This window comes from Drosophila takahashii, chromosome 2R, assembly GCF_030179915.1.
Source record: "Drosophila takahashii strain IR98-3 E-12201 chromosome 2R, DtakHiC1v2, whole genome shotgun sequence".
Taxonomy (NCBI): Eukaryota; Metazoa; Arthropoda; class Insecta; order Diptera; family Drosophilidae; genus Drosophila; species Drosophila takahashii.
The window spans coordinates 36,851,945-36,872,630 of NC_091679.1; the positions used below are offsets into that span (position 1 = coordinate 36,851,945).

General features: G+C 38.5%; 4 protein-coding genes across 10 annotated transcripts; 2 read left to right on the forward strand and 2 right to left on the reverse strand.

Moving 5' to 3' along the window:
• The first annotated feature begins 251 nt into the window (after positions 1-251).
• Positions 252-2,848, forward strand: Arf6 (ADP-ribosylation factor 6). Of its 5 annotated transcripts, XR_011417860.1 has the most exons (6): positions 252-467; positions 1,178-1,294; positions 1,774-2,076; positions 2,140-2,310; positions 2,380-2,457; positions 2,528-2,848. XR_011417860.1 is itself a non-coding variant. In XM_017160667.3 (5 exons), the coding sequence occupies exons 2-4, from the start codon at positions 1,213-1,215 to the stop codon at positions 2,280-2,282; spliced, it is 528 nt and encodes a 175-aa protein (XP_017016156.1). In that variant the 5' UTR covers positions 252-467; positions 1,178-1,212; the 3' UTR covers positions 2,283-2,310; positions 2,380-2,848. The 5 variants fall into 5 exon arrangements, 4 of the variants coding, with proteins under 4 accessions (XP_017016156.1, XP_017016133.1, XP_017016148.1 ...); XM_017160667.3 differs by having other exon boundaries at positions 2,380-2,848; XM_017160644.3 differs by having other exon boundaries at positions 2,140-2,848.
• Positions 2,849-2,989: 141 nt separating this feature from the next.
• On the forward strand, positions 2,990-20,584 carry Hr51 (Hormone receptor 51). Of its 3 annotated transcripts, none has more exons than XM_070212932.1 (10): positions 2,990-3,116; positions 14,264-14,651; positions 16,880-16,983; positions 18,174-18,288; positions 18,823-18,878; positions 18,967-19,281; positions 19,561-19,769; positions 19,892-20,053; positions 20,112-20,276; positions 20,339-20,584. In XM_070212932.1, exons 1-10 carry the CDS (start codon positions 3,002-3,004, stop codon positions 20,519-20,521), a joined length of 1,812 nt encoding a protein of 603 aa, XP_070069033.1. In that variant the 5' UTR covers positions 2,990-3,001; the 3' UTR covers positions 20,522-20,584. The 3 variants fall into 3 exon arrangements, with proteins under 3 accessions (XP_070069033.1, XP_070069034.1, XP_017016110.2); XM_070212933.1 differs by lacking the exon at positions 2,990-3,116 and adding an exon at positions 6,227-6,264; XM_017160621.3 differs by lacking the exon at positions 2,990-3,116 and adding an exon at positions 11,157-11,567.
• On the reverse strand, positions 5,857-6,364 carry LOC108070268 (protein spalt-accessory). The gene is made up of 2 exons (XM_017160682.3): positions 6,315-6,364; positions 5,857-6,257 (listed from the first exon to the last, which is right to left on the reverse strand). The coding sequence occupies exons 1-2, from the start codon at positions 6,324-6,326 to the stop codon at positions 5,922-5,924; spliced, it is 348 nt and encodes a 115-aa protein (XP_017016171.2). The 5' UTR covers positions 6,327-6,364; the 3' UTR covers positions 5,857-5,921.
• Positions 7,429-8,223, reverse strand: LOC108070234 (ctenidin-3). Its single transcript, XM_017160633.2, has 2 exons — positions 8,212-8,223; positions 7,429-8,152 (listed from the first exon to the last, which is right to left on the reverse strand). The coding sequence occupies exons 1-2, from the start codon at positions 8,221-8,223 to the stop codon at positions 7,454-7,456; spliced, it is 711 nt and encodes a 236-aa protein (XP_017016122.2). The 3' UTR covers positions 7,429-7,453.
• Positions 20,585-20,686: the final 102 nt, after the last annotated feature.

Sequence of the window (20,686 nt, forward strand, 5' to 3'; positions counted from 1 at the left end):
AATTAAATCGAAATAAATAAAAGAAACCCATACTTTTTGGAAAAACAAATTTTAAATTATAAGCTTAAAAATTAATGTTTTCAGTAATATTAACAATTTCAAAACGTTGAAATTCAAGGCAAACCGCAGAGCACAGTATTACAATTCGAGAATACCAAACAAAAACCGTGACTGGTCACTGTCGTCAACCCGATAAATCTAGTATTTTTGGTATTTTCCCACATGCGCTTTTGGCATTTCCAAGCAAAACGCGTGAACTCACACTGTTTCGTGTATGTGAATATAAATACAAGAAGATTAGCGCAAAATTGTTGTTGTTAGTTATAGTTTTTTGGCCGCCGTGTGCTAGCAAATGCAATTTATGCCTGGCCCGCGCACCTTGGCACTTCATGTTAACGGATTTTAGGCCGGCGTGGATCGAATTGGGCTGGAAAGCGGTGCGTAACGGCGGTCGTCAGGAGACTTGGGTGTGTATATGTGTGTTACGGGCGTGTTTGTGACGTAGGCAAGCGACAGAGAGAGCGAGCGAGTGAAATTCCGTAGAATCAAGAAAACCATCCGATATTCTCGTAGTCCCCAAGCCGGCTTTAGTGGGCTGGGCGGGGCCGAGGGGCGTGGCGGGGCTCATCCACCCACCCATTCAGTGGAGCCAGCGATAAGTCCGCAATTGAGATAACTCTGACTTAATTTACGAGATACACTATAGTCTGTTTATCTGTCCAATTGTACTTCCCACATACATACGAGCGTGTGTATGTATGGTGTGTGCCTGTGTGCGATGGAAGCTCTTCACTGATAAATTCTGGCTCTTTCTTTTTTTCGCTTTTCAGCGATGTGCTGACAACAATGTAAGTGAAATTATTATGCAAAATAATGCTCTTAACTTCCGCCGTCGATTGAGCTCTATATGGCCACCAAATTGCCCGTGCTTGTACATCATACGATATCATGTATATGTGTACATGTATAACTTACGCGCCTTGGCGCGTCGGCGTTCTTATATCATAAATTGATATGTTAACTGGCTGTCGGCGAAAAGCAAACTGTATTACAATGGCATTATTATCTGGAAATTCACTGACCCTGCCCTGAATCTCGCCCACCCTACATGTATCTCCCCTTCGGAACCGCTTGTCAACTCAACCCAACTCAACTCAACTCGATTCGATTCTTTCAGATTGGCTAAGGTTTAATGGATGACACATCAGCACCATGGGAAAGCTACTATCAAAAATTTTCGGCAACAAGGAAATGCGAATTCTCATGCTCGGACTGGATGCGGCTGGAAAAACAAGTGAGCATAGAAAAAGGGTTTTTGGATTCGATTTTGTAACCTAGTAATCTGAGATACTTTTGTAAACAAGCCAAGAAAAGCTTAATTAGGAAAGAAAATAGGATCTACGTATTTATAGGGAAATATCTGTTAGTTATGTCTTTCCTATAAAAATAACTAAACTTAAATACATTGTACTCATACAAAGAGTTTACGAATTTGAAATTGTACATGGTTTGTAAACAGTATTCTTAGATACAGCTACAAAAATTCCTTGTTACGTATTTGTCTTTATTTATTCTTAACTTAAGTTTTATGGAATCCGAAAAGGTGAATAAAAATAGGCTCTTGTTTATCATAAAGATTTTTATATTATAGAACTGTAACTCAGGACAATTGTTTTTGAAACTTTAATTCGTCCAAAATCGAATTCAAGCTTTTATATTTGTGTATTTTATATTCATAAATCTAATTCATTTCTCGTCTTTCAACACCCACAGCGATTCTGTACAAACTGAAACTCGGGCAATCAGTTACAACGATACCCACTGTGGGCTTTAATGTGGAAACCGTGACCTACAAGAATGTCAAGTTCAACGTGTGGGACGTCGGCGGGCAGGATAAGATTCGACCGCTCTGGCGACACTACTACACGGGTACGCAGGGCCTGATCTTCGTGGTGGACTGCGCGGATCGGGATCGGATAGACGAGGCGCGCACGGAGCTGCATAGGATAATTAACGATAGGGAGATGCGCGACGCCATCATACTGATATTTGCTAACAAACAGGATCTTCCTGATGGTAACTACTGCCCTTAGCCAGTGCTTTCAACCTGCTAATGCATCTCTTCTCTCTGATTTGCAGCAATGAAACCCCATGAAATCCAAGAAAAACTAGGTTTAACTAGAATAAGAGATCGCAATTGGTATGTACAACCATCATGTGCCACATCCGGCGATGGCCTGTCCGAGGGCCTCATTTGGTTAACGTCGAACCATAAGTTATGAGAATCGTAATCGAGCATTTTTCTTATATGTATGTATATGGCATGTATTATTCGAAGCGAAGCAAAAGCGAAAAATATTCTATTTTATTTATACAAAGGAAACCAACCGCAAGCGCATAGTAAAAGCCCAATTCGTAATAGCGAACGTACATTACAAATTACAAATGTTAAAAATGGTATATAGAAGTCAGATATATATAGTGATTATATATATACTCTCAATTAACCAACCAATATTCTCACTAGTAAAAATACACATAACTACAAAATAAACGAAGCATCAACAATATAAGCAGCCGGTAAATATCCGTAAAGTAAATTATGCGTGAAGCACAGAGACACATACATAAAGCGAAACATCAACGGAGATTAGCGTTAAGTAAGTTTTTCTTGTAAATTATATTGATGAGACACGTAAGCAATAAGTTGAAAGCTTGTTTATTGCAACTGTTACTATATTTGACTTGAACGAGGGTGTAACGAGTCTTAAATAAATTGTAAATAAATATTCAAATTAAAGCCCATATACAACAACAAACGAAATAAAAGAAAACACCGAACAAACAATTGAACAAACCTATAGATTGCTATTTAGATTAAAACTGAGTCTTCAAAATATAAAGAAATAGTAACTGTGCCTTCCTCAATGTGTGTCTATGGTCCCTCATTACTTTCCCGATCCCAACAGCTACTGTTCTTGATGGGGTATTTACTGAAAGAATGAAAGATTCCTGGATATCCGACCGAGGCATCCTGACTTCAGTGTCAAACGCATTTGGTTTGTATATTGCGCTCAATTCAAAAAGTAAACATGCCATATTCAGTGCCACAGAGGGTAAGTGTACCTGGCTCTACCTGAGTATGATTTGTTAAACAAGGCGTGCAATAATCTACCTTTTGTTCCCCAATCCTCCCTCATTTGAAGAAGATAGTCTTTAACATTGACCTGAAACCGCTTTGTTACATCGTTATGTGAATAAAGAAATAAATTAAATTTTCTGGATTTTTTATTGATGAGCATTACTAACCTATGCTTAATTTAATTATAAATCGTACAGTAATGCGATAAGTTTGTAACTTGTTACTTGCTTTTGCTGCTTATAAATGCTGTAACGGAATATGTATGTATTATTCAAAGAAAGGAAATAACTATAACTAAAATCTATTGATGTCTAGAAACATGCCATTATTGTTATTGTTATAATTACATTTTTAAAGAATAGTCGAATATTATGCGTTGAGCAATTTAAAGCTCAAGGCAAGGCAAGCAAGATAATGTGCCTAAGGGGTTATCATGGAAAGGGACGGAATTTAATCAATTATTTTGTATTTACTTAGAATTAAACAAGAAAGGAAGCTAGCTTTGGCCAGCCGAAGTTTATATACCCTTGCAGATCACCCCTATTAACTTACAAATCGCAAAAATTTTAAATTTCATATTTTGACATTATTTTTTCTATCCTTTCCTATGGCAGCTATAGAGTAAAAGATAATACAATAAAAACCAAATTAATTTCCCTTTAATTTTTCGATCTTTCCTATGGAAGCTATATAATTTCTTTCAAATTAATTTCCCTTTAATTTTTCGATCTTTCCTATGGAAGCTATATGATATAATCGTCCAATTTTGATAAAATTAAAATTGAAATTCGGAAATATCTAAAAAGAGTCATATCCAAAGAAGCTAGAATTTATTTCCTATTAATTATACCCGTTACTCGTAGAGTAAATGGGTATATTAGATTCGTGCAAAAGTATGTAACAGGTAGAAGGAAGCGTTTCCGACCCTATAAACTATATATATTCTTGATCAGGATCACTAGCCGAGTCGATCTAGCCATGTCCGTCTGTCCGTCTGTCTGTCCGTCTGTCTGTCTGTATGAACGCTGAGATTTCGGAAACTATAAAAGCTAGAAGGTTGACATTTTGCATGCAGATTCTAGGAGTTCCTACGCAGCGCAAGTTTGTTTCAAAAAGGTGCCACGCCCCCTATAACGCCCACAATCGCTTATATACGATTTTAGAAATTTCAATATTTCGGAAAACTAAAAATGAAGTTTTATTGTGTTTATGATTACCTATCGAAATGTAGAAGAAATTTTTTAAATCGGACCATTCGTTAAAAAGTTACGGCGGATCAAAGTCCCTTTAGCTGAGTAACGGGTATCTGATAGTCGGGGCACCCGACTATAGCGTTCTCTCTTGTTTTCCATTAATTTTCCGATCGTTCCTATGTCAGCTATATGATATAGTCGTCCAATTTTTTAAGTATTTAATTCGAAATTCAGAAATATTTAAAAAATAATATCCCCAAGAGTATAAGGTTATATTTAAGGGGTTATATACCTTTTTTTTTTTAAAAAAAAACGAAATTTTTTTTTTGCTGAATCCTAAAGTATATCCCCTAGAGAACATCACCCCAAATTTTCATACAGATCCGAATAATAGTTCGATAGGAAAACAGCGTTTTGACGCGCTCGACCTCAATAGTTGCAACGTCAACGTAAAACTTTGAATGCGTTTATCTCAAAGTCGTGTTTTTCTAAAAGTGCCTTCGCTGTGACCACGATTGCTATTTGATCGATCTTCTTCAATTTTTTTTTAAATTATTCTTAATGATTGTGCCGAGTTCGTGAACGATTCAGTTTTTATGCGCCAATTTTAATTTCGCAGATCAGAATTTTTTAATAAAATTTTTAGAACTTGAAAAATCAACTTTTTGGAAAAATTGTTACTGTATGCAGAAAAAAGGAAATATTCTTAAAAGTAATCGTTCACGAACTGAAAATAATACTATACTAACTAAAAATTTTTGGTTTTTTGATATCAGTTGACCTGCTGGACTTCCATCGTGGTCACCGCAAGCCGCTATAAAAAAAAAAGGGTTCCGAAAGAATTGCCATAACTTCGTAAATTATTCATATTTTTTCAAGAACAAAGGCTTGTTGTTTCGATAAGAACATGTACTATCAATAAATAATAACTTCACTGTCATAAAATAATTGCTACACACCAAAAAAAAAATCCAAAGTTCCCACAATTTTTTCGCTCAAAAAAGGTATATAACCCCTTAAAAAAAAAAACCAAGCTAGAATTTTTTGGTTTTTTTTTCGTTCTTTCCTATGGCAGCTATGTATAAGATATAGTTGTCTGATCCGGTCGGTTCCGACTTACAACTACCTGCAATAGAAAGAAGTCTTTTGGGAAAGTTTCAAGCCGATAGCTTCAAAACTGAGAGACTAGTTTGCGTAGAAACAGACGGACAGACGCACATGGCTAGATCGACTCGTCTAGTGATGCTGACCAAGATTATATATACTTTATGGGGTCGGAAACGTCTCCTTCACTGCGTTGCAAACTTCTGACTAAAATCATAATACCCACTGCAAGGGTATAAAAAAACCTGAATGTCTACTTTTTTCATTGCTGTCAGCTTCTCATTTTGTACATGTCCCTTTATTTAGGTGAAAACATATATTCGAACAATAAAAATTAATTTATAATTCATAACTTTGAACTATAAAATCCTATGAAAACAGGTGTTAACGTAAACATCGGGATAAAACTCAGATATATAGTTTAAAATAATTGTTTAATTATTTTTGATGATTTTAGAATATTGTTATAAAAAATCGTGAATTTAGAAGCGTCCACGATGGCCATGATGTTCACGATGTCCCTCATGTCCGTGATGACCACCTCCGAATCCACCCTGTCCACCATGACCACCTTCGAATCCGCCGTGTCCACCTCCATAGCCGCCTTGTCCACCATGACCGAATCCGCCGTGTCCGACGTTTCCGCCGCCGGGTCCAAATCCTCCTTGACCGCCATATCCTTGAGGTCCGCCGAAACCTCCCTGACCGCCGAATCCTCCCTGACCGCCGTATCCTCCCTGACCTCCAAATCCTCCTTGAGGTCCAAATCCTCCTTGAGGTCTGGCCAGAACTGCAGCCACCAAGGCAAGCAAGACAATCTAAAGGGTAATCCAATTTAAGTTTTTGTTTCTTTTTCCACAGCTAAGCTTACTCACCAATAGTTTCATGTTGATTAAAATTTTCAAACTGATGCTGACTCCGAAAACGTCCCCTTTTTATACCCGAGGTGTAGCAATATTTATTAATAAATTTCGACTTTGAGCTACCTATTAAACGCATTTTTTTATTATAGAATTATTAACATCCAAAGTAGATGTTTTCTTTTATACTTTTTGATACTGAAGATAGGTAGTTTCTTTTAATACCCTAGGCCCTTTAAAAAGGCATAACACTTAAAAAGGTTAAAAAGGTATAATAAGTTATACATGAAAAATAATAATATTAAAATTGATATTCCATTTAAAATATGAATACCCTGTAAAAAAATTGCCTACACGTTGATAGCGGAAAGCAGAGGTCAATGTTTAGCTGAAAAAGAACACAAAATGTTAATCTCAGACGGAACAAGCTCCAAACATAGAATTGTTTTGGTTTTTTTGAAATAATTTTGAGGCCTACATACGTCTGTGTTGTATTTGGGATGAGTACGCATTTTTCACTGATAAAGATAATAAGGGGTTACGGGGAACGAAAACCAAATCACATCCGCAATCTAAAATTCTCATTTTCGTGACAATAAATGTATATTGTAATGTGCATAAGATGCTCACACATCATGTATTATTAAAATAATATTTTCCATACTATAACACAGGTCGGCAAGATCTGAAAGGAGTACTGCCACATACTTGGAAACTGTTTTGAGAAAACCTTGCTCAAAGTTCCAAATTTTTGAGAGACTTTTTGCGGCTTATTAGCAAGAAGACCATTTGTAGCCCAGACCCACAATTTGGTGGAAATGGTAATTGATAAGGGGCTGTCCATATATTACGTCATCACTAAACTAAATAAAATGTTTTTGTTTTTTGGTTAGATTGAAAGACAAAAGCGTATTCCCCTTTCTATCCAATTGGCAAATTTATGGGTAGTTAGATTTTAAAAAACTTCAGAATTAATGGAAAGGGTAATGTATAAATGGATTTATTTGTAAAAAATTACAATAAAGCCCTGCTTTAAAATGTGACGACTTTGAAAGTTTAAAACAAAACATATACATAAAACAATGAATATGAAAATATTGTTTTATATTTTTTAATGCTTTCATTTAATAAGACGACCTTTTACTAAAGAGTTATTAGTAGCGTCCATGATGTCCATGATGTTCGTGATGCTTATCATGCCCGGGATGATGACAATCGTGTTCGGTATGATCAAATCCGCCGGCAAAGCCGACCTGGGGAACAGCCCCTACCTGGCCGCTGCCATATCCTCTCTGACCACTCTGTGGGTAAGAACCGTATCCTCTCTGTCCACTTTGGGCAACGGAACTGCCAATTCCGTATCCGCCACCATATCCTCCCTGAACATTTTGGGGAATAGATCCGCCATATCCTCTCTGACCGACATCCTTGCCTGCATAGCCTTGACCGACCTGGGGAATGGGTCCTCCTAGTCCGCCACCGAATCCTTCTTGTCCAATCTCGGGAACGGTTCCGCCGTATCCTCCATATCCTCCGCCCTGCTGACTGCCGCCGTATCCTCTCTGTCCACTTTGGGGAACGGAACTACTAAATCCTGTCTGTCCAACTAGGCCACTCTGGAGACCGGATCCGCCACCATATCCTCCCTGTCCGCCGCCGTATCCTCCTTGTCCGCCACCGTATCCTCCCTGTCCACTCGGGAGAACTGATCCGCCATATCCTCCCTGTCCGCCTCCGTATCCTGCTTGTCCACTCTGGGGAACGGATGCGCCAAATCCGCCTTCAATTTGTTTTGCTCCTCCGTCGTATCCAGGTCTGGCCAAAACAGCGCCGACCAGGGCAAATAGGACCAACTAAAGGGCAAAACCATTTTAGATTAGGTTGCTTTGGCCTAGTTTACTAGTTTACTCACCAATAATTTCATGATAATTTGTATTTTCGAACTGTAGTGGATTAAAAACAATTTGCTTCTTTTATACCCGAGAGGCACCGGACTTAATTTCGACTTTGAGTTACCTGTTAGGGGGTCCGTTTATTTTGTCTTTCACGTTCTTTGGAATATAAATTTATTGTATTTAAAGAGCCTAATCTTTAACATAAAAAACACCTACAAAATATCTTACAATCTAATATTTATTTTACATAGTTTGCATGATATAATCATTAAAATACATATTCCCATTCAAAATTGATTACCCTGGGGTAAAACCCAAAATGTTGATAACACAAGAGGTCAATGATTATTTGGAAAATGAAACAAAAAATCTAGACACCGACAGAGAAGCTTCAATGAAACATTTGTATTTGTTTGTTTGATTAAATTGGACATAAGTGTAAACATTTTAAATACTTAAAGCTTTTTATGTCTAAATATATAACTCTTTTACTTGAATGAGCTTTAAAAATATAGTTGAATGGCAAATATGTTCTTTACTAAGTTACAAATGTTTCCCTATTCTATAAAAACTTGTGATTTTACGAAACATGTTTGGTGTATTTGTTATCTTGAAATGTTTGTTCATTAGTTTTAGTTGATAAGGAACCCTTTTTGAACGTTCAGAGAGGTTGAAATCATAACGTGAAACACTTCCATTTTTAGAATCCGAATGTTAGAAATACATTTTTATAATGATTGCCTCGGCACTCAGATTTTATAACGACTTTAACATAAAATGTCGAGGCGAAAACCTGGTATTAAAGAAATGTATTTTACAGGAACGTAAATCAAAGGTACAAAGTGTCTGAATGTTGAATAAAAGAGGCAGTCCATGAATTTTGATTGATTAAATAAAGTGCACCGCACTTGATAAGGTTTGTAGCCCTCCTTTTTGTGGGTGGGCTTCGCAGAGATTTGTCGGTGTGGGTGTATTCGTGTATGTATCCTGATATCCTGGCAATGCGAAATGTCGCCGTTCAAATGTCAAGAACCAACCCTGTCGCCTCTGTTCGTCCCGCTCGCACGGCATAGCCTGTCCCGCTCGCACAACCGGGTATCCTTGGCCACTACAGGATAAAGCCGCTCTCTCGCTCTCTCTCGCTCCTCCCTCGGCGTAGTGGGCGTGGCTATGGCGGCAAAGCGCTTTGACTTTTGCATTTGTTCACTTTTGTCCCGAGCATAAACTTCTGCCAGCTTTCTCTCTTGCTTTCTCCCCCACCAAGAGAGAGATGGAGAAAGAGATAGGAGAAAGGAGCGAGGGAGAGAGCGAGAGGAGGGGCTGTGGCTTGCCAGGATCCTGACTGTTGTATTCCGACATCTCATTTGTTACAAAGTTAATGTCGGCGCATTAAGCATGGCAAAAGCCCCACAACAAAATCGAGGAGCGTAACGGAACCCCCATACCACCCATTTCCATACCATTTTCATCCCATCCTACAACCAACATTTATCGATTATTGGATTAGAGGTACTGGGGCCAGCTAGCGTCAGGGAAATAAAATATAAAAAAAAATCAACAACAATACATTCTAAAAAGTAAATCAGTATCAAACAATTAAGTGTAAATTACATTTTTATTTTCTAAATAAATACGTTTCATTTTAACTTTACAAATCTAAGGCACTACTTTAAATTTTATTTACATTGTTGTTACGGTTTAAAAGTTTATAAAGTTATACCAAATGTTAAGATGCTTTAAAAAACTTTATCGACATTATTCGTACTAAAGGTTTACTTTTTATTTCTCCCAAAAGACCACTTTATTATTTGGAAGAAGCTCAAGCTCATCTATATTTGACAAGCGAGAATAAACTATATAAACTATATAGCTTTAATTGGAAACATGAAAGCAAATGAAAACTGCGATTTCTCTAAAACATTGTACCGTTAAAATTGAAACAAATCGTAAATTGTAATTATTTACCAATAATAATTAAAAAATTTAATCGTTTAAGCTTTTTTAAAAGTATTCTTTTAACAACTCGTGTTAAAAGTTCTCCCCTGAGCTTTTTAATGGATTTTATGAGTAAAAAGGTTTTTAAAATAAAAATGATTGTATTATTTAAAATTGTTTACTAAAATTCCTTGGGTTTTATTGTATGTACTTTTGGGTATACTTTATATAGGATGAAACTACACCCACAGAGCAACGTGCAAAAACAGTTCTCTCCAATTCAATTACAGTTAACTGGGAGGTGGCACTTGTGGGTGGTGGCGGTTAGAAGACGAGGCCAAGAGTGACGTCGTTTGAAGAGGGTCAAGGAGCGGAAAGGGGGCAGATCTGACGAGGGGAAGGCCATGCAGAGCCAACTCGAAAGCGCCGACATCACAAAGGGTATTATAAAACAAAAACAAAATGTCAAAACCCAAGACGATTATACGAGCGCCAGCCGCGCAGCTGCGTCATCCGGTTTATGGTTGTATTGGTGGGGAGCCACCATTGCTCTCTCCCACTTCCGTTTCCTGCTCCCCTTCTCCTCTCTCCACCTTTTTGTGAGTCATGATGGCGACCGAGCCGAAAGTTCTCTGCTGTTTGCCTGTGTGTGTGCGCAGAGAGCGCAGAGCCGGGTGTTTATTGGAGATTGCGATTGTGGCTTGGCTTACCCATACTCACACACACACACACTGACGGCAAGGACATGCTGCTGCCGCAGCATCAAGAAGGAACGAATCAAAGCAAGCCAACAAGCAAATGCGCCACCAGAGTTGCCACTAAAAGTCTCCGTCGGTAGGTGGGTTGGTGGGTGGTATGTGGTTATCCTTCGCTCGCTGCTCCTTGCTCGCTGCTCGATGCTCTCTGCTCTTCCTGCTGCTGCTGTGTGTGCGTGTGTTTGTGTGCTGTGCTGTGCTTTTTGTCCTCACACACACACCCTCTCAGCGACCGCGGATTATATCCTGCGATATGGTTTTTTCCTAGTCCGGGGTTGGCCCGTTGGCTGGTTGGCCGCCTGCTGGAGTGGACACATCACTGTTTAGCCTCCTGTCACGCTTTTATGATAAATCTGAAATCCAGAATCTGAAATCGTACATCGGGACGTTAACATCATCATCGCCGCTCATTCGCAAGCGCCGTCGGATCGGTTTGGTTCGGTTTCATCAGCGGAATTCGCAGGACACTCCTCAGTTCAGTTGCCGTCGCCTTTTTATAATTATGGAGCTTAATGAGTTGTCCTCCAAAAGTGTGTTTTAAAAGTGTAATTTTAAATAGTAATCAAAAGGTGCTTATCGTTAACCAACTTTTAAACTCCGTGCAATTGAAAATCATAATCTACGAAAACCTCACAAAATGAATAAAGAAGAAAATTCCTCCGAAACACGCCCATCCTCCCAAGGTAAATTAAAAATAGGATGAGGAACAAATAAATGTTTGAACTAAGAAAAAAAAACTTTGAAAAAACATAATTGTATTAATATAAAAGTTTAAAAGTGTATTTAAAACAAAAAATGTATAAAAAACGCATTTAAGAAGGACAAGTTCCACGTTAATGGGGAAATGGCTTGTAAAATATAATTACATGTTTTTTCGGGTTCCTTATACCCTTACTAATTAGGACGCGTCAAGGAAAAAATGAATGAGCAGAAAAAAGGGTTTCCGCGGAAAAAAATAAAACAATGTTGGAAATCAAATATTTAGAATTAAAGTACATGTCAAAGTATATGTTAAATGTAAAATAAATCTTTTAAAAATGAAAAAAAATGCAAAGGGTTTCCACGAAAAAAAAAATTCCTATCAATTTTTCAAAATGGTCACCTTGAACTTTCTTTTAAGAACCTAAATTACAAAAAAAATTTATATTTTAAATTGCAAATCGCTTAACTATAAAAATAAGAAAAAAGCGGAATATTAATACCCTGGAGTAACACTTCTCTAACAGCTATATAATATATCTGTTCGATTTAAAAGAAGCAAACAAAATTTATGAGAGAAACATAACAAAATGTAACTTTACGATGGATATGCCTATATATACAACAATTTATATTTTATATTTTTATTATTTTATTATTTTATTACAGCTGTTCCGTTTTTATTTTGACATTAGTTTTGACATTTTAGTTTTAAATTAGAAATTCTAAAATATTATAAAATGTTTTATTTCTGATTAGATGAAAATACGATCGGATACAAGGAAGCTGTAATTTGTATACCCTTGCCGAAGACTTATAATTTTGGTCAGAAGTTTGTAACGCAGTCAAGAAGTTGATTACGACCCTATAAACTTTTTGACCAGATTAACTAGAGTAGTCGATATCGTCATTTCCGCCTGACTGTCGGTTTTAATACGTTTTGCGAGCTCAGTTTAAAGTTAAGCGATCTAAAACTTTCATAGCCGTTCTAAAATTTGTGTACCCGAATCAAGTCTAGAAGCAAACTTGCAAAATTTGAATATATTTAGCGCAGTGTAAAAGGTTTGAATCTTTTCCAATCTTATATTTTTACGCATGCCTTGATAAGATGGATTCAATCAAACAATTTTAGGCTTACATCAAAATAATGAATGAATATTGAATTTTTCGATAAAAGAGTTCATTTTTATTTAATACTTTAAGAAGATTTTTAGCTTACATCGGACATCCAAATAAAATATGTTTTTTACTTAAAAAGAATTCATATTATTCCTTATTAAAGGAACTTCTTCGGACTTTCTTTTTTAGTACATTTTTTTAGCGTGATATTTTTTTAATTGTGACAAAAATATCCCTAAATTGAAATATAATTTGGGATGATGTTAAATCTCGCATCAAGCCCATGAAATGTCATGATAATAGCATAAAACAAAAAATAAAACGGATTAGACTCCTTTGTTCTAATAACACATTTCCAATTTCAATTACCAATTTGTAGTAACGAGTTGTCTGCGGAGACACTCGAATTAAATCGATGCCCAACTTCCTGATGGCATGCACGAGTGGCCAAGCAAATTCAATTTGCGATAATCACCAAATTGAATTAGACTCCGAGTCAGGCCGCCAAAAATTTCAGAAATTCATAACACACAGCCCTTAACACTTTTATGTGAGTGTGTTTTTGCGGGAGTAGGCCAAAGTGAATTTCAACGAGCTCATAAAATTAACAAAGACGAAGACCCGGAAAATGCAAGCATATGACGCTAATCCTCCGGCATTAGACCGCAGTCCTGCCAGTTGGTCCCGGCTGAAAGGCCTCCTGACTTTGTCCTTCGATCCGAAACCAGAAATCCAAATGGTCCAGCGCACAGCCAAGTGGCGAGTGTAACAAATGTGTCCTCGTCCTTGGAACGTCGAGGGTTAAGTGCATCAAAAAATCAGTAAGGAAACTACAATCAAATTAGGGTGTGATGGCAAAACAATCGTCCCCCGAGGCAAATTTTGCGCACAGATTGCTCGGCACGCTCTGGTCGAGAGCCGTTTGGCTTAATGGCACCCTAATTGAATGTGTAAATATATTTGCGGATTACAGGGCGTCAATGTCGCCACGCAGGGATAAGATCGGCAGGTTCTGGTCCGCAATCCGGTACAACTGACAAATTGAGATTTAATTTATATGAACTACATAAGTGATTTTTTATTGCACCACCCCATTACCACTGGGGGAAAGTGTAAAATCAGGTCTGAAATTTTAAACGGCTTATGCTTGTGAGAAAAATAGGAATAATAGTTTCTTCATGTTCTTAAACATTTATTCGTCATTCTGGTATTTTATGCAGATAAATCTTTAACAACAAATTTCAACAAATATTTATACAAAAAAGTACTTTTTTATTTATAATTAAACAACCGAAATCAATCAAAATTTTTGTAAAAAAAATATACATTCAATTTAAAGATATTTCAAAAAACTAAAAAATTATTTGTAATGTTCTTGTGCCAATTACTCTTATGGTTTCATTGATTTATGATTACCAAATAGGAATATTGCAATTTTTTACCTGTGAATGTATTATACGTTTTTGTATGAAACTATATATAAGAAAGTTTTTTATATGTTCTTTAAAAACAAAACTTTCATAAATTTGTGAAGTATGCTAACGATGATTTACTATTACAGAGCTCCACAGTCCCCAGCGGCATTGCTATACGCCACCGCCGGCTCCGATGCACGGTCAGGCGCCACCACCGACGTCAGGGGCCGTGGCCACGCCCACACAACAGCCGCCCCCTCATCCCACCGCCCCCAATGTGTCCGCTGGCCGATTGTTGAGCTGGAACCACAGTGCTGCTGCAGCAGCTGCGGCGGCGGCAGCAGCGGCAGCCAACTCCATGAACCACTCGTCTCAAGCAGAAGCCTCTTCGATGACCCGGATTAAGGGCCAGAATCTGGGACTCATCTGCGTGGTGTGCGGCGACACCAGTTCCGGAAAGCACTACGGAATCCTGGCCTGCAATGGCTGCTCGGGATTCTTCAAACGCAGTGTGCGGCGGAAACTCATTTATCGGTAGGTAAACATAGAAAGAAATTCTTTGATACCTATTTATTTTTTTTAATTTTAAAAACTTAAGGATATTTCCAAAAAAAGGGAAGAAATATGAGATATAAGCCCCTTTGTTAGTTTTCAAATATAAAGTACTCTGAACCGAACGTATCTGTAACATAGAAAACGGGACTAAACCATTAAAAGGTTCTTATTTATTTTTATAATTAAATATTTTAAAATCAAAACCGTAAATAAATTCCTTTGTCTATTTAAAAATCAAGTTACTTTAAAAAAACATAATCAAATAATCATCAAAAGTGTCTCAGTGTAGACTTAACTGTGGTCCTAAATCCGGTCATTACCATTTCATTTCCATTAAATGCTGCAACATTTGCCCAAAAGTGGGTGGTGCTGGGGGTGTGGGTTGCTGTGCCCGGAGGCCCGTCTGGCGGATTACGGAGCTCTGGCAAATTCATTACAATTATTCAAATCTTTGGGATTTGAGCGTCAACTTTTGAATGCGCATATTTGCCCTCGCGTTGACTTTGTGCCCAGAATGGCATCATGTGCAAATAGCACTCTACTTTCTCCCCCGATTGCAGCTTAAAATGTAATTGAATTTAAAGTGAATTCGTTTAAAACTTTTTCTTTTGACATTGGAATGTTTCAAATCGAAATAGGACAAACACGTCGAATCAAAAACTGAACAAAGTTTGTCGTACGTTTTCAATTATCATTAAATCAGAAAAAATATATCCCATAAGCCAAAACGACAGAATCAATGGCAGCAAAGGCAAAAAGTTATGATACAGTAATGTATATTTTGCTCTGCGGCTTTCCAGCAGGCGCGGTAAATCACAAACGTCGAAATCTCTATATCCGTGTGGTCCCATGAGATTGATATGGAGGGCTTAAGCGCAAAACACTTGGCCAAATGTGACCCGGCACCCTCATTCTCCCTCGTCGGAACTCCCGACATCTTCGCCCACCGACTAAGCCGAATCGCAACAAAGTCAAAAAATGGGGGCGGTTCTGGTTCTGTGTGGCTCTACATAAAATAGAGCAACATCCTCCCCTGCACAGGAATGACTAAGCGAGGGATACACTCCAGTCCAGAAAAAAGGAAAAGGGATACAGATCTAGTGTATATTTTCACCGACGTGACTTGTTTTCCGATGGTCGACAGAGTCAATTGGGCCCTTGGTCCTTTTTCTATCTCTATCGATATGTCCCCGGTGGTCCCATTAAGCCGTTTTCAATTATAATCAATTGCTTCCAATCAGAACTTTCGAATTCGGCTCAAGAAATTTGCCACGACAAGATGAAAATACATTAATAATATAAAAACGTAACGGAAATATTTTGGGATTCCTCAGTTATTATTATTATTATCTCTATTAAAATTTCGATAAGGAAAATATTTCTTAGTTAAATTTGTTTATTTATTTCAAGCTAAATAAATATAAAAATTTCTTATACTTATTTTTAAAAACCTTTGCAAAAAACAAGTTATTTTTTTAGAATGAGCCGAAATGAAAATGTATCCTGTGGATATTTTCAACATAGTTTTGGTATACACAAATGCGTTCATCGTCTATTCCTGGATGTTTGATGGTTGGGGCAATGGCAATATTATGTGATTATTTTTATAGACACACAAGGAACGAGATGCTCATTCACACATATCCAATCTACTTGATTTGTTTACAAAAACCGGACATTTGCATACACAAAATACCTCAACTATATACATATACAATATACAAGGGCTGTATCTTAAGGACACATTTGGCTAAGTGATTTCAGGCGCGGCGCCACGAAGCACATAAAATGGAAACGAAATGGACGGCTCGAGATTTCTAGGAGCGCTGGCCATCTTTGAGTTTTGGCGCAGGCTTAGTGTGCAAAAAGGGAGGCGATGACTGGGCTAAAAATGGTTTTCGAGGACCTGGGTTTTCGTGGGTGTTCGCCACTGAGCCCTGATTTGATTAAAGTTCCACGAGGGCAGAACAAAGGACGAGAGGTCGATGGAATGGAATGGAAGAGAGAAACAGGTCGTGTATCTAACAGATTCAGAAGTGCTTTTGTGGCTGGATTTCCGCTCGGTTGGCCTTAGTCGGTCGCTTTGTGTTCACCAACGAAATCGACAAATGTTGCAATTTTTGACACGACAAATCTCGTTAGGATGCGCAGGATAACTTGATTATGACCTGGCACTACTTTAATCGATTCCTTAATTCTAATTCCAGCTGCCAAGCGGGAACTGGACGGTGTGTGGTGGACAAAGCCCATCGGAATCAATGCCAGGCCTGCAGGCTAAAGAAGTGCCTTCAAATGGGAATGAACAAGGATGGTAAGGATGCTTATTACCAACTGCATTATCATATCTATATCTCCGCGCGCTCTAATGAACCGAAGCGTGTTTAATTGGTCTTTAACAGGACCTCAAAAGCCCGGGTACACGTGGCCCCGTTTCCATCTGCACTTTAACCCTTTCCCACGCTGAAAACCCTCTGTAAGAGCATCCGCATCCGCATCCGCATCCTCATTTTGGGGTGGTTCACCTTCTGGGTGCGGGTGCTCCTTATTTACATATTGCTCACCCAATTGATTTGTTACCTGCTGCTCGTGTTGTTGTCTTTGACAGATTTTATGCAGCTTTTCCGCTGCCACTTCACTGAACACCAATTGTTCATTTTGACTGAAAGTTTTCTTTATTGTTTTGATGGCTGGTTCGATTCCTTGAAAAGTAAATAGACAAACGGCAGCCGTCAGTCAGATTCAGGTTTACAAGTTCAATTGCAAGTACTCACCTGGGTTTTTTCAATGAGTTTCCAGGTCTTAATGATAAAGATATCCGATATCGGAACCTTATTTGGCTTTTTAATTACTGCAAATCTTTAGTAAAAAATCTAGATTAGTTTTCATTCATTGTGTATTTTAAAAATTGTATATATCCGTTTTTACCAGTCTTTAACTTTAACTCCTTATTATAAAAAATGTAAGTAACCAAAAGAACCAGAATCTCGAATACCTTTCGCTTCACATTTAAGTCGTGACTTCATTCCACCCAATTTTTCAAAGGACTATTCACACACTATACCGACTCTATTACGGATCCTTTAATTCACCCGTAAATTATGCGAGCCGTATGGAAAATAGCCACAGTTTGCATATCCGCCATTAGCGGCGAAGTAGCTTTTGTGGCCCCGGCCTCATTGTGCGGTGAAATTGCATAAACAAATGGCGAAACAATTTGTGGGCGTGAGCGGCACGTGACCGCAAAACCAATTTGCCATCAATGGAATGGATGGATGGCCTTGTTTCCCTCAGCCGGAAAATTCCGTATGCTGATGAGGAAACTGCGAGGCGCACGCGGCCGGTTTTGGTCCTGTTTTTTCGTCTATACTGCGATATACCTGAGCGATTTATACCTCGAAGCGATTTTGTCAGTGTGACATTTCCTCATTACGGACACGTCCACGTCCACGAACAACTAGACTCTGAGTGCTCATGTTAGTTGCATTTGTTTTCCAATTACAGCCGTGCAAAATGAGCGACAGCCCCGCAACACGGCCACTATAAGGCCGGAGACCCTGCGGGAGATGGAACACGGACGGGCGCTGCGAGAGGCCGCCGTGGCCGTCGGGGTTTTCGGGTAAGTGTGTCTACCTCTGCACTTGAAAAAAATGTTTTTCTTAATTTAAAGGCCAAGATTTCCATAGAAATGATGTGAAACAAAAACCCATTTTAAGAACGGTTAAAAATAAAATAAATACAAGAACTACAACTGAAATTAAAGTGATTTAGTCTAAAAATCATAGGTTCTAAAAATATTTAAAACAGATTTAAAAATATTCACCAAATTCTAGAAATACGGAAAAAATGTTCCTTAGCATTTAAAGAGCTACCGTGATTTTTGTAATCACTAAGTTATCTTTTTTCTATCTAAGACTCGGATAAACGGTATTATTTTGTACTTCATTATTAAAAGAAAATGTTTTTTAATTTGTTAAAGACAATTTAAATATAGTTAAGAAAGACAACATTTATATTTTCTTATAGGGATGGGAAACTGTGTTTTGGCTTTTTTGTTAAATGTATTTTTTCCAAGTGTATGTGGTGTGGCTGGGCTGTCATTTGCATAAGTCTATCTAACCGCCCAAAATCTGCGGGCAACTCCAATTTGCAGACCACCCGTGCTACTGTCTCCGCCCTGTTACGGCTCCGGACTCCTGCCCCCGCCCTGTGAGTAGTCGACTAGTTCCTGCCCTCCAGTTTGTAGTTCGGGATGTAACTTATGCCCTTCCATGATTTCTGTTTGATCCTTGAGCAGCACTGGGCAGCCTGCCGACTGGACGACTGCTGCATCACAACCACCTCACCTCGTCCATGCAGTTGGCGGCAAACCACATGGGCGCCGGGAGCTTTCCCATGTTTAACGCCGCCGGAGTCCACCACTCGCCCAAGGAGAAGGCCTACGGCATGGAGATGGCCAGCAGTGGCAATGTCTCGCACTCGACCAACTCGAGCAGCAACCACTCCATCGATCCCAGCTCACCGGCGCCGGAAAATGCCAAGAAAAACAATGCCGGCGGCAGCGTCTCCTCCATCAGCTCCTCCAGTCCCACAATGGAAAATGATAATGACGGTGGGTTTTAAAAAGCATGGCTAAAACCTAATGGAAATTGTAGAAAAGAAAACATATACTTGTTTAAATTTTGTTTTGTTTTAGTTTGGGTTATGAGCTACCTATCGAAAAAAGGATATACCTTTTTATAAATTCAAAAATTCAGTTAGGTAATCGAAATAAGTGTCATTCTTAAATCTATGCCTTGAAAAAAATAATTAAATTGTTTTTACCTTTTTTAGGAACCTAAGCTTTCAAGTCTTTTATTATCTTAATATAACTAAATTTGTTAACTTTCAGACGACTCCATCGATGTAACCAACGACAACGAGGAGCCGCACACGGTCAGCAGATCGGATTCCAGCTTCATCATGCCGCAGTTCATGTCGCCCAATCTTTATGCCCATCAGCACGAGACGGTTTATGAGACGAGTGCCCGATTGCTCTTTATGGCCGTCAAGTGGGCCAAGAACCTGCCCAGCTTTGCGCGTCTCTCCTTTAGGGATCAGGTGGGTTAAAACAAAAAATATATAATTGAATAGAATTTTTTTTAAATATTTGAAAAGTTCTAGACAATGATTCTAAGTAGAGTATCATGAGCCAATTTAATTTTAATCCCTCCTACTCTTAGGTGATTCTTTTAGAGGAGTCCTGGTCAGAGCTATTCCTGCTGAATGCCATCCAATGGTGTATCCCTTTGGATCCTACGGGATGTGCACTCTTCTCGGTGGCGGAGCACTGCAATAATCTGGAGAACAACGCCAACGGGGACACTTGCATAACAAAGGAAGAGGTATGTTATATCCAACTTTATTTTATATCAACATTGAATGATTTTAAAATTCTGGTAGCTGGCGGCTGATGTGCGAACCCTCCACGAGATCTTCTGCAAATACAAGGCAGTGCTGGTCGATCCTGCAGAATTCGCTTGCCTCAAGGCGATAGTTCTGTTTCGACCGGAGACGCGCGGACTGAAGGATCCGGCGCAGATTGAGAATCTACAGGATCAGGCGCACGTAAGTATTCTTTAATATGATAATAGATTATACTTACTCACTTATTTTATTTTATCCACCAGGTAATGTTGTCCCAGCACACGAAGACGCAGTTTACGGCCCAGATCGCCAGATTCGGACGACTCCTTCTCATGTTGCCACTGCTCCGCATGATCAGCTCCCACAAAATAGAGTCCATCTACTTTCAGCGCACCATCGGCAATACGCCCATGGAGAAGGTCCTCTGCGATATGTATAAGAACTAGTTAACTCGTGCTTTAAGTTACAACAAATTTAAATAAATATGGTTTTTGTGTCTTGAATGTTAAGTGACGTGGGAATTGATTATTATGAAAACTAACCTATCCTTACGATTTACCTGAAAAAGTTTGGCCTCTCACTCTAACGCTTAAATCTGTCTAGCGCCAACA

Excerpts from the sequence above, each read along its gene's own strand:
- Arf6 (XM_017160644.3), top strand. The coding sequence starts at position 1,213 with ATGGGAAAGCTACTATCAAAAATTTTCGGCAACAAGGAAATGCGAATT. Across the intron at positions 1,295-1,773 it reads GGATGCGGCTGGAAAAACAA|CGATTCTGTACAAACTGAAA; the intron begins GTGAGCATAGAA and ends CAACACCCACAG. Across the intron at positions 2,077-2,139 it reads CAAACAGGATCTTCCTGATG|CAATGAAACCCCATGAAATC; the intron begins GTAACTACTGCC and ends TCTGATTTGCAG.
- Hr51 (XM_070212932.1), top strand. The coding sequence starts at position 3,002 with ATGAAAGATTCCTGGATATCCGACCGAGGCATCCTGACTTCAGTGTCA. Across the intron at positions 14,652-16,879 it reads CGGCGGAAACTCATTTATCG|CTGCCAAGCGGGAACTGGAC; the intron begins GTAGGTAAACAT and ends TTCTAATTCCAG. Across the intron at positions 20,277-20,338 it reads ATCTACAGGATCAGGCGCAC|GTAATGTTGTCCCAGCACAC; the intron begins GTAAGTATTCTT and ends TTTATCCACCAG.